At 47.6% G+C, this 12500-nt stretch overlaps 3 protein-coding genes across 3 annotated transcripts; 2 read left to right on the top strand and 1 right to left on the bottom strand.

The window, feature by feature from the left end:
* Nucleotides 1-1159: 1159 nt before the first annotated feature.
* On the top strand, nucleotides 1160-1408 carry LSM04_008187 (uncharacterized protein; the record flags this gene model as incomplete). Its single annotated transcript, XM_067329934.1, has 1 exon — nucleotides 1160-1408. The coding sequence occupies one exon, from the start codon at nucleotides 1160-1162 to the stop codon at nucleotides 1406-1408; it is 249 nt and encodes an 82-aa protein (XP_067191286.1).
* An 8129-nt stretch (nucleotides 1409-9537) lies between these two features.
* LSM04_008050 (uncharacterized protein) lies at nucleotides 9538-10320 on the top strand (the record flags this gene model as incomplete). The annotated part of the gene is made up of 2 exons (XM_067329933.1): nucleotides 9538-9573; nucleotides 10030-10320. The coding sequence occupies 2 exons, from the start codon at nucleotides 9538-9540 to the stop codon at nucleotides 10318-10320; spliced, it is 327 nt and encodes a 108-aa protein (XP_067191282.1).
* Nucleotides 10321-11350: 1030 nt separating this feature from the next.
* Nucleotides 11351-12448, bottom strand: LSM04_009384 (Protein kinase domain; the record flags this gene model as incomplete). Its single annotated transcript, XM_067329932.1, has 1 exon — nucleotides 11351-12448. The coding sequence occupies one exon, from the start codon at nucleotides 12446-12448 to the stop codon at nucleotides 11351-11353; it is 1098 nt and encodes a 365-aa protein (XP_067191324.1).
* Nucleotides 12449-12500: the final 52 nt, after the last annotated feature.

Genomic DNA, 12500 nt, shown 5'->3' with positions numbered 1-12500 from the left:
CTAAAACTTTTCAATTCCGTTTTTCCCCGGCCGCGCTTTTGCTGGCAATTTAAACCCAAGACACCATTCACTGGGGGCAAACTTGCCCCCGCGTGAGGCAGTCTGCGCTTCCTGAAAAGCTACAAGAAAAGATTCGTTAAACTACATCGGGGATTGTTGCCATATACTCCCATAAAATCATCGAGCTTCGTTTCACCCTGGTGGACCTTAAAATTCTGTTCCCCGTATTCCTTGGGGGCGGGGTGGGTATTCCCTTTAAGAAAACTAAAGGATTTGACGATGGCAATATGAATAAGAAACTTTCTCACGACACTTAACTTTTCAAAAGAGGTGCCTTCTGAGATGCTCTGTGCAGATAAATTGAGAAAATATAAGTTATTTTTTCTGAAGATTGTACATTTTAAACTGCGAAAAACTTTCCCATATTTCCCGGGGCCTTTTCGATTCAGATACATCTGGTTGGACCGCACATTGTTGACCAAAACTCAAAGTAATGAGAGATATGCTGCTGCGTTTTTTTTTTTATTCGTCAAATCCTTATGGGTTTAAACCCAATAGCAAAGCCACGAAGAGCCATTTAAATTATACATGTACACCACCACTACGCACGCAACGCGCAGAATGGTAAAAAGATTCTGAAGAATCTTCTTGGTGATGCAAGTCGATTTTTAATGCCCCTTTGGATTATTCCAGCGGCTAAATACAATTTCCAGCACGGGAAGGAATATTTGTTACCATCTCTCGGGTCTGTTATTCTCCACAGTAGAATCAACAGAAAGGTAAAATATGAAAAAAAAAGAACCCGCTGCTGATGGTAAGCTGATGTGCATCGCCAGAACCTTCTCGGATTAAACTCCTTCCTCAGCACAACGCTGCTTTTCCTGGTGCCGTGAGGTATTTTTGACTTACGAACTAGGAAACTCTCTAGAAGAGAGTATTGCCGGCCCATGGTTTCCCACCGAGAATGAGAGCCAAGTGACCCCCGCACCACCTTTTGACGGCAAAAAGCCAACAGGGGATAGCGTTCCGAAGAAGAAATGTATCAAAAATAAAAACTTTGACCTGCCTTTTAAATTTTTGTTGAGTACTTTTGGACTCCCTGAATGGATTCAACTGAATAGCCTTGGCGCAGCGATAAGGCATCAAATCATCACCAAAAATGTTCTTGCGCAAGAAGCCAGTTCATCCGCCACTAAGGCCAGTGGCGCTCCATCAAAAGTTTGGGGGGCTCTATGTTTCTTCCAAAAATGGGGATGTTAAGCTTGCCGGGCTCTCCAGAGAGCCACGCCAATTTCAGCAGCATGCGGGTAAAGGGCGGTACCCCTTGGGCTGTTGGCTTTTGCGCATTCTCCACCCTGCCCCGCAGAACGGACGTGGACCGGATCTCGTTCGAAGGGGCAGTAATTAGGGATGCCTTGAAATTACTTGGTTCATAATGGTATTTGGGTCATATTTTCTATATTTTAGAATATTTTGAGGTGTGGGTTTCTTTCTTTTTTCGTGCTGCGAGGTGTTCCGGTGGGTGTTTTTTCTTCTGCGTGCCGCCTCCGCGGCTGGTTTGGCAGAGCGGCTCGGCCTATGAAGGGGAATTGGTGGCCTTGGCGGAAAGAGCGCCACGCGTCTCTTACTTCGCATATGCCCCCTTTTGGGCGGCATTCTTGGGGCTTATGGTGCGAAAAAATCTTTAGAAAACAATGGGGCCCCAAAATGGGCAATGAAGGAATTCGTGTTGCACAATGCTTTGTAAAAAAAAAGAGGTGGGTGCCGGGGTGCCGAACTCGCAGCTTTTCTCTTGAATTGCATTCCCGTCTCGGGGGCTGCCCCCTTTTAACGGGCATTTTACCCACCCACAAACGCCACCCACATCCATAAGCCTGCGCCTGCGCAATTCTGCCGGGCCCCCCTTCGCCAGCCGCTCAGTGGAAACAATGCGTTCTTTACCCTTCACCATTCCGGTTTAAGAGAAAATGTGGATGAGTAGAACTTCTTTTTTCCCCCCTGGCCATGTTGCCAAGGTTGTCCGCTTTTTCTTATGTTTAACTTTTTTGTCAGGGCGGTTTCCGGCTCCACGCGCGGCCAAAAATGGAGGGACTCCCACTAACGGAACCCCCAGGTGCCCATTTGCCGAACCAGCCCCGCCGCCAGGGATAACCCCCAGAGGGCCGCCAGGAAACAAAACCAAAGTAAAATTTTTCGAGAATTTCCTCAGAAAAAGCTGGCGTTTTCCACATAAGAGAGATGCAGGGGAATTGCCGGCCAGACCCGCTCAGGCAAACAAGCTTGCACTTCACAAAACCCTTAATGGTGCAAGATTTTCTTTTTGCCCCTCGTCGGCATCAAATCAGCGGATTCCCAGCGAAATACAACCCAGAACCCACCAGAAAAGAATAAACGAAACTAGCAAGATTCCTTATCAGTCTCTGATTGACATTCTCGGATTATTGCAAATGCCGTATCCCATATTATTTCCCCGCTCTCCTGGTTTTCCCCGGCTGCGAGAACCACAAAAAAGACAACCCCAGAAACGAAGGAAAGAGTCTGCAAATTGCACTTGTCTTTGCGCAAAATGCTCTCAGAGGGATTCCGCAGCGGTTCTTATAATCAATAAAAATGCCTTTAGGGGAGCTGGTGCGCTTTGGAAGATTTTTTTTTTATTCCTCGTGTCTTTATGGGTGTTACCCCAACGGTACGGCTATCAGCTTCTCACCGTAGAGCACCAAGGTTGCTGTCTATGAAGAGTGGTGCCTGAGAGAAAAATCCCTTCGTTTTGTGGGTTCCTCAAGCTCTTGTAATATTTATTTTGTTATTTTGGGTTTTTATTATTTGAGTTTTGTTATTTTCTAGTTTTGCCTTATTTAGCTTTGCAACCAATCTATGCGCAGCAAACAGTCTACGAGAGATTCTCTACTCCCACCATCCTTTCCCAGAGCCCGTCGGCCACTCTCCTTTTTGCTATTGGTTTTTGTTATTTTTGGTTTTTTAGTTAATGATTGGGCCTCAATAATCTCCTCTGTTTTTTGTTGCTTGTTGGGGATCGCGGCAAGCGTCTCTTGAGACTAATCCTCTCAGGGATTCCATAGTCGAGTTCGTCGCTGGCCTTAGAGGGGTGTGGAGGCCTTACAGGGGTGGAGGAAGGAGGCGTAGGGGTTCTGGACCGCGAAGTCTGTGGTATCGCATGCTTCCGCTCCACTGCCAGAAGGAACTGGGCTAACTGTTTAGAAAAGCACAGTTTCTGGAGAGGGATATCTGTTATAGCATACTTTATTCGCAATGGGCGAAGGGCGGGGCAACTCAAGAGATGCAGTGCTGTTTCTTCGCAGCCGGTGCGTTGGCCAGTGTGCGCGCGAATATGCTGATACCCGTGTTGAGACATGCGGTGTTGTGTGAGGCCTGATTTGCTCATGCATTGTCTGTTGCATGTGGGGCAAATCAGGGTCGCAAGGTCTCTTATGTTCTCGCCCTTGCTTCGGGAGGATTTGGTTGCCCCTTTGGAAGGCATGCCTTCGCCATGGTGAAAATTTCTGCAGCGAATGGCGAGTGAAGGCATGTTGGCGTAGAACTTCTTACACACACCGCACTGAACCTTGCCGTGGTCCTCACGTTCCGGTGGCGACGAGTCTCGCTGACGTTTCTTGTTTCTGGGAAACGTTACCTGTATCGTAATCGGCAATATCGGAGTTCCAGGTGGGTGTTTTTGCTTTTTATGGCACGATAGAGCTCCTATGTTACCGAAATCCCTTAGACAGAATTCACAGCGCAGCGATGCTGGCTGTGGGATTAACTGCGTGCCGGGTGCGTCTTTGCTGGGGTCCTCAGGATGGCGTGCTCTAATGTGGGCTTTGGGGCCTGTTTTAGAGTGCGCTATCATTTCACTTTTGTCACATGGAAATGCTGATCCCTCTGGTGTTGCTTCATCTGCTCTTGGGCGATTTCTTTCATTGGGAGGGCATTCTGCGTTGTGCATGTACCTGAGGTGGCGAGTTGATCCGTTTTTCTGGGGGAAGGTTCGGCAACACAAATGGCATGGAAAGGGATGTTTTTCCACTGCATTTGCTGATTGGCGAGGTAACTTATTTACCGGAGATGTTGGTCTTGGCGGCGTGGCTCAGGCGGTATGTCCGGCGGAGGTGCTGCATGGGGAAACTTGGGTTTCCAAAGCGCATCGGCTTTCTTAAAACCATGCCTGTTAACCATGTGAAGCGCTGCGTTGTTCCTGCATGAGTGTTGTGCTCCGCACTCTGTGCATGCTGCTGGCTCGGATGCTTTACTCATGGGGTAGTGTCTCTGCGTTGCTTGCGGCTTCGGTGGGGCCGAGTCGTTTGCCTCTTGGGGATTGCACCGTCGACAACCAGGGGGATATGGGGTTGGATTTTTCTCAGCAACCACCCATATCGATGCGAGACTCCTGTGCGGAATATTGCAAGCGCTGTTTCTTCTTCTCGTGTTAGTTCGGGGTTGTCTTTGGTGGGGTTCCGGTTCCCTTTGATTTGCCATCTATGAGAAGGACGAGGTGTTGCTTCCCCCTTGAGTATGCGTTTGGCGTAGGCAATAACATCGGGAATCCAGGCATCATCCCTCTGGGCATGCTCCGCAGCTTTTTTGGCCTCAGCGTCGCATTTTTCGTTCTTCTCTACTCCGCAATGGCCGAAAATAAATTGCAGTCGAATGCGGGCTTTGCGACGTTGCACTTGGAGGATCAGGTTCCATAGTTTACGGAGCATAGGATCCGTAACACTCAGGGGAGCAGTCTGGAGCGCTTTCAGTAGAGACAGTGAATCTGAGAATACGGAAACTCTGCAGGGTGTTGGGTTTTCTGCCGGTGATGTCGTGAGTAGTTTCCGCAATCCTTCATAAAGTGCTATGGTTTCAGCCGTGTAGCTGCAGGCTAGGGGGCCAGCTCCTCTTTGCGTGGTGCTGAGCAGTTCACCATCCTTGTAAATCATCGCCGCTGCCCCAGATTTGACACCCAGGGATACCGAGCCATCAGTCCAAATTTCATAATGTGTACGGGGTGGTGGTGTTTCTCCCATGCGGCGGAAATGTCGGGCTATCCAACGCTCAGATGCTTCCTTCTTGCGTTCTTCAGAGTTGTCAGCGGAGACGTTATCCAGTGACGTGAAGAAGCGAGCGCGCTTACCGAAACGCAGTGTCGGTGTTAATAGCGGCAACCCGCGTGGCTCTATATGGAGCGTTGGGTATGCCTTCATTAGGCGCACATAGAAGTTTCGGACTGGGTGGTTCAAGTGGTAAACCTGATCAGCGCTATCTTTCAGGGATCCACCTCTTGTCTGGCATAGTAAGAAGTGTTTGAGGCTCCGTATCATGGCTGTCGTTTCTAGTGGTAGAAGACGGGCTTCTCGTAGTGCGTCGTCGGAGCGACATCCAAATGGGATTCCTGCTATGGTTCGACAAGCTTTGTTTTGGCCTGCTGCTAATTGTTGGCGGCGTGTGGGTGAAGCATCCCAGTACCAGACCTCAAATCCATATGGCTTCTGGGCTTGAACTAGGGCCAGATAGAAAGTGCGCAAAACATCCCGTTTTGGGCCCCATGCGGCGGACGAGATTGCAGCGAGCTGCAACAAACAAAAATTCATGCGTTGCCTCGTCCGTATTAAATGGGAGGACACTCCGCGATGGTGTTGGAATGTAATTCCGAGAAGTTTTGGAGCTTTCTCTAGACCGACAGGGGTGCCGCGTAGTTCAAGGGAGAGGGGGTTTGGGTCCAATGATCCAAAGAGGGTGTATTTCGTTTTCTCTGCGTTTACTTCCATGAAGTGACTCTTGGACCATCCATCAACCACATTTATTCTGCTTTGTAGCACACTGTTGATGACGTCTCTGTTCTCATGCCGTGCTGCTAGCGTGAGATCATCAGCAAAAAAGCCGTGGTACAGAAGGGGAACTTGAGATGATCGTTTGCTTAGAGTGTTCATTACTATAATGAACATAAGCGGGCCTAGAACCGTTCCTTGCGGTACGCCGCGGTGGAATAGCATTAGTGGTGAGGATTTTCCTTGGACTCGTACTTTAGCCTGACGTCCTTTTAAAAATGAGGCTGGCCATCGGATGATGTGGAGTGGGAGCTCCATCTCTCGCATCGCACTAACAATTCGGTCGTGATCTACAGTATTGAAGGCCTTGGCGTAATCGACGAATACGGCACCTGTGCGCGAATCTTATGAAGGTCTCTTGAGGGCTGCGCGCAGGTGTAGTAATTGGCCCAGTGTGGAGTGGCCAGGCCTGAACCCGGATTGTTGTGGGGTCAGCCTGGATTCAATAACATCCCGAATACAGGCTGCTATAATCCTTTCCATTAGTTTGGACTACGGCTAGTTAATGTGACTGGTCTAAACGAGTCTAGGTCTGTTGCCTTCTTCCCTGGTTTGAGGAGGGGCGCAATAACACCTACTTTCCAAGCAGCTGGGAAAATACCAGTGCGGAGACCCAAATTGAAAAGTGAAAGGGTTTCTGCTTTTGCTCTGGGTCCCAAATGTTGGAGAGCCTCGCTGTAAATCCCATCCGGACCAGCCGCCGTTCCTTTCGGGAGAAGGCGCTGGGCCCGTTCCAGTTCCGCTTCTGTAATGGGTGCAAATTCCCCGTCGACAACTGGGATGGGTGGCGGAGGGTGGGGGTGTGGGTGCCGTCTGGCTCGTGTGGGGTAAAAACGGATGAAGTGCTTGGCCTTCTGATTTTCCGTGAGCACCGTGTTGTTAATCTTTATCGCCGGGGTGCTCAGTGGGCGTGGGGCGTAAATCCTCTTTACAATGTTCCAACGGCAGCCGTCTGCTACGGCCATCTTGCCGCAGAGGGCTTTCCATCTTTTATGGGAGGCTTGTCTCAGCATCTCTCTGCGGCGTGCTGCCAACCTGTCTCTATAGACAGAGGCTTTGCATTGGTGGATCTCCGACTCAATCTCACTGAGTTCTGGAGTCCAAAAGGGGCAGTGTCTCGTCCTCCGCGGGGGACCGCTGCAGCTGTTGCGATGCGGATCGCGGAGGCGAGTAAACGTTCTCGCTTGTGAACGCTCATCTTCTGTGTTGGTAGTTTTCGGCATTGGGCATTTGACATTTGTCCAAAACGAGACCATTTCGCCTTCTTCCATGCATAGAGTGGGGCAAAGGGGCGAGGGAACCGCAGTGGTTCACCATCATCCCCTACTACGCCGAAGAGGATGATATAATGGTCACTATCCGGAGAGAACTTGGCTGTCCAAGACTCTATGCGACACTCTCGGGATAGTCTCACGTCCGGCGCGGACGGACCGTGACGTGTAGTGTGGCGGGTGCTTTCTCCATTGTTCTGCATGACGCAATCGTTATCTAGGCACCATTGCGCTAGAACATCGCCACGTGTATCAGGTAGGATCGCGCGATTCCAAGCCAACGCATGCGCGTTAGCATCTGCACCAATGGGGTGGGGTCCGCTGGTCGTCAAGAGTGCGTCCAGTTGCGATGCTGTAAATGATCTCCCTGGGGGGAAGTGTGCTGACGTCACTGAGAGCGCCAGCCCTTCTGTCAAGTGGATCGTTGCATGAGTATACCCAATGCTCGCCACAACAGACGATCCTACTTCCACCGGCAGGTCTTCACGAACCAGAATCGAAACGCCGCCACCTTTAGAGGGGCAGGGCAGTCCATGATGTTGATAACCAGCGATTGTGTGAAACTCGACACTTCCGCACAAGACATTTTCGTCTCGCTTAGAAGGCCGAATGGCACGTTTTCCTCAACCAGGGTTTTGTGGAGAGCAAGCCTCTTGGCCTGGGTAAGTCCAGCTGAGTTCCACTGCACACCTCGCGGAGAAGGGCCGGGATTTTCCTCCACATCACTGCTCGGCGGTAACTTGGTACAGGTGATGCTGCTGACAGCAAGTCGACAAGTGCCCCAGGACCTTCTTGGATTGAGTTCTGCCCCAGCACGACGCGGCTGGTCCCGGCGCTGTGCGACGCCGTAGTTTAAGCGCCAGCGAGTTTTCCAGAAGAAAAACATCGCTGGCTCTTGGCTTCCTCCGGCAATGCGGGGCGCTGGACCTGGGTGCAAAGATAAGGTGGCCGGCGCCGCAGAGGGTTTGGATTGATAACAACGGGTTGGGTGGTCCACAAGGAACGGTGCAATCTTGGGGACACCAAATCATACATAACATGCAAGGTTGCGGAGTTACTATTGGGGAGCAGAAGTTCTAAACGAAGGAATAAGATTTCATCGGGGCGCACTTTAACCATAGAAATCAAAGGGCCTCCCAAATACAAAAAATAATAAGAAAGTTGGAAGAGGCGCCGTCACTGGAAAAGATGCCGGTTGAAGAATTGGAGAGCAAAGTTTCACCCGTGATGTGCGCGACAGGGGGTGGTAAGGGGTGAATCCCTTTTCCCTTATTATTTCTTCTTAAAAATAGTGCGTCAGCGTTTATCATGTTCAAATCGAGGTTTATTCCGGCCACAAGATCTGACAAATTTATCACCCAATGCGAGGGTCATCGGGCAAAAAAGGCCCAAAACATTAATGGCGAACAAGCCGGTTCATCCACCACAGCAGCTGCCCTCTACGGCAACGCTGGCGGCAGACGCATCCATGCACGGATGGGGAGCGTTATTGTTTAAGGCTGCGGGGGTTTGGTGGTTTTGGCCAAAAGTGGCGCGTGGGAGCGCTCGCCTCGCATGATTTCTAAAGCAGAGGCACTTTTCGTTCATCCAGCATTAAGGGGTTTTAAAATACATTTGGCAGGGCCATTGGATATCCGCGTTGGCAGCGCAACGGCAAATGAACATTATGCAAAAAGGAAACGCGCATTCACAGGCGTTAGTAACGGAAGTTGGCGCTATAGAAAAAGTTTTGCTCACACGGCATAAGTGCTACTTGGAGCTACGTGGCTTGGCTTCAGAGCAAAATCTAGCGGATGGAATATCTAGAGGGAAATTCATCAGAAAATAAAAATGAAAAACAATTGGTATTTAAAAAATCAACTCAATTATTCTTTTTCGGATTCGCGCCATCTTTCCAGCACCCCCTCGGACCCATAGCTCAGTGGTAGAGCATTCAGCTGCAGTCCGAACGGTCACCGGTTCAAACCCGGGTGAGCCCTGATTTTCCCAGCACAAAAAGTTCACCTCGTTTTTTATCTTTGGAAGTTTATGAAAACGGGCCGCTACGGGAATTGAACCCGTGACCTCCTGCACCCAAAGCAGGAATCATACCACTAGACCAAGCGGCCGAATAACCGATTCAAAATATTTTGGATTTTTAATATTTTATCAGGAGCAAAATAATAGAGTGTAGTTAACTGGTTTTTTCTGTAATAAGATGGTATGGCTTAAACCTCAAAATGATTTCCCGTAAAAAAAACAGAAAAAAAAACCATCGATGGCTCTTGCCATTCCCCATTGGTGCGGTGCGTATTCAGTAGTTTCGAACTGGGTGGATAACCAAATACCAGAAAAGTAGGGGTATTTATAAAGAATGCCTACAAAAAAACATTTCCCACGACCCTTTTGCAAGCTGCTTCCTTAAAAGAAAAAAATTTCTGCAGTTTTTTTCATTAATGCGGAATAATCTCAGCCACGCAGCCCCCGACGCTGTACCAAACCAATAAAACACCGCAATTCCTTAACATGTCAAGCGTTGGTTGCCAGAATAATCTATCCCTTACTTTCCCATAGAAAGAAAGAAAGAAGAAAAGAAGTAATATTTTTCATATCAAATAACTGCATCCCCAATTGTTTAAATAATACTTCGCCTTGCTCTCCCGAATGGATTCTTTACTGATAAAAAAGGCAAACTGACGAAATGGAAGTGCTGGGAAACCCTTTTAACCTGCTCCTCGCTCGGGTGGTGTGAGGGTTGGGTTTGGTTAGTTTTCAGAAAACTTACGGTTAGACAGGCCGTAAAGGTGAAAAGAAATAAAATTATTCATTATGAAACCATTCAATATTTTTACCATCTGATAACGTAAGGCTCGATCATTTTTTTCGCAAGCTTAAAAAAAAAACACGAAACAGGCAAGAGCTGCCGGCCTCGCGGGGGCGGCGCGAAGCAATCATGGGTTGTTCCAGGCCCCTTGCGGGTGGAATTGCGCCTGGGTGGTGGTGCGGTTTTGTTGGCGCGGCGCCAGGCTTTCAGTCGTGATTCGGGGTTCTTCTTCGGCACTCGCGAGCGGCCAAGGCTGGCTCTTTTTTCCGGCACTACCGCTGATCTTTTGCTGGATCCTCGGACGTTTTCATCCTTTGGTGATGCGGTCCGGCACGCCGGGTTTTTGCGGGATATAGGGTGCCCCGGGAAAAAGAAACTGAATTACAGTCCGTCTCTTTTTTCTTTTCCAATCTGAGCTCCTTGTGATTGGGTCCGCTCGCCGTCAGTCTTCACGGCGGCGTCTTTTCCAAGTGGCAGCGTTCCTGCTGTGGGGGTGGTTCTGGGCGGCGCGGTGGGGTATGTGATAGGGTTCCATTTTTTTTTTTAAGCTGCATGCTCTATCTTGATTTAAGCGGAATTGGGAGAAAAGTAAAGGAAAAGAAAGGGAAAGTTAATAATAATAATAATAATAATAATAATAATAATAATAATAATAATAATAATAATAATAATAATAATAATAATAATAATAATAATAGGGTACCAAGACAGTTTTCGTGACTCGATGCGCTTGCGGCAATCGCAAACTCACGCGGATGTACGGAATGGAATTTCTTTTGTACCAAGAGAATTGTTCAAATGCGAGCGTCCCTCGAGTGGTGCTGGGCGGCAACAGGGTCTCACTGCGCCAGCTGTTGCACTCCAATGGCAAGAAAAATGGTATAATAAACGCACGTATAACAAAGGAAGAAAGGACGGAAACAAACAAGGAAACAAAAGAGGCGGATAAAAAAAAAAAACTATAAGAAAAGACAAGTTACACGAAGAATCGTGCATACACACACAAAAAAAAAAGAAAAAACCATCGGCCAAGGCAACTGAGCCAGCTGTATCGAATGCACCTGATGCGTATAGACATATACACAGGGAGTACTTGTATTTGCGAATAACATCCAGTAAAAAAATTCACAGAAGTAAACAGAAGTGTACATTATGAACTTGAAGACTCTTATTGACTCTCCAAGTGCAAACATGCTTTTATTTCCATCAGTAGTATATATATATTATTTTTTTTTATTCCTGCTCCTCCAATTTGTGAGCATTTATTCAGAAGCGGAATGAGGAAGACACACAAAACAGAAACTAAAAAAAAAGAAATAATTCGAAGGGAGTCGTTCTAAAAAACGAAAAACGAAATTCAATGATAATAATAATAATAATAATAATTAAGCGGGGAAGCAAAGAAAGGTTGAGAATTAGAAAAAGTGAAACAATTAAAATTAACATTACTGTCTATTCAACAGCTGTACATCTTGAGATACCCCGCTGGCAAAACCAGGCAAAATGCATTGAACCCTCCCATTGTTTAACGGTATATTAGTTTCTCTGCGCTCATTAACTTTCTTTGTATTAATATTATTTCCAACTGAAGTGGATTCCGTATCAACATGTTGACTAGTAGCATCCTTTTTCTTTAGAGTCACCCAGTCATACTGGAAATCATTTTTTACATTTGGCCCAATTGTACCAAAAACAGAGGACATAAGAATCCGGCACATCTCATACTGTGGTCCCTCCGTATATTCCAGCTTACGAGCGTATATTAGCAGATCTTCAAATTGGCGAGGACATTTTGAACATATTTGGGCACATGTCAACTTTTGTTTGATTTCGCCAATTGCCTTCTCTTTCTCTTCACGATCCTTGATTTGAAGACCAGACCATGGTAAATGCCCTCGATGAAGATATATAAGGATATACGTCAGCTGCTCCAAATCATCGCGACGACTCTGCGAAAAACCCTGATGCGTACGCAAAGACGCGTAACGCGATGTCCCAACAAAACTCTTACCTGTTGCCGAATCTCGATGAGTTCCATCGAAGGAACGATAGCGAACACTAAGGCCAAAGTCAATCAAGTAAATATGACGTGCGAGCCTACCAATTCCCAAAAGAAAATTATCTGGCTTTAGGTCTCGATGTATATATCCATTGGAATGAATAAATTCCAGTCGTGATATCATCTCATTAGCAAGCATCACCGTCGTTTTGAGGGAAAAGCGTCCGAGATTAGCATGCATGTCTTCCAAAGAAGGACCAAGAATAGACATAATGAGAATTCTAAAATCTCCTTCCTGACCAAAGTACTTTAGCTCGGGAATTCCAGGGGCAATCCGGTTCGGCATAGAGTTCTGAAGATCCTGCATTACACGAGCTTCATGGAAGAGAAAACAACGGGGTTTATTAGTTCGTTCAATTTTCACGGCCACCGCTTCCCCAGTTGAGACTTGCACACCGGCGTAGACCTCGCCGAAACCTCCCTTGCCCAACAGTCGGTTCAGTCTAAACTTTCCCTGAAAAAGATAGATAACTCCAGAAGGCATCGTGTGCAATTGAACTTGTACAGTATTAATTAGCAAAAAAGAAACGAATAAA

The sequence above is a fragment of the Trypanosoma melophagium genome (assembly GCF_022059095.1).
Source record: "Trypanosoma melophagium isolate St. Kilda chromosome Unknown ctg24segment1, whole genome shotgun sequence".
NCBI lineage: Eukaryota > Euglenozoa > Kinetoplastea > Trypanosomatida > Trypanosomatidae > Trypanosoma > Trypanosoma melophagium.
This window is presented reverse-complemented; position numbering and strand designations above follow the sequence as displayed.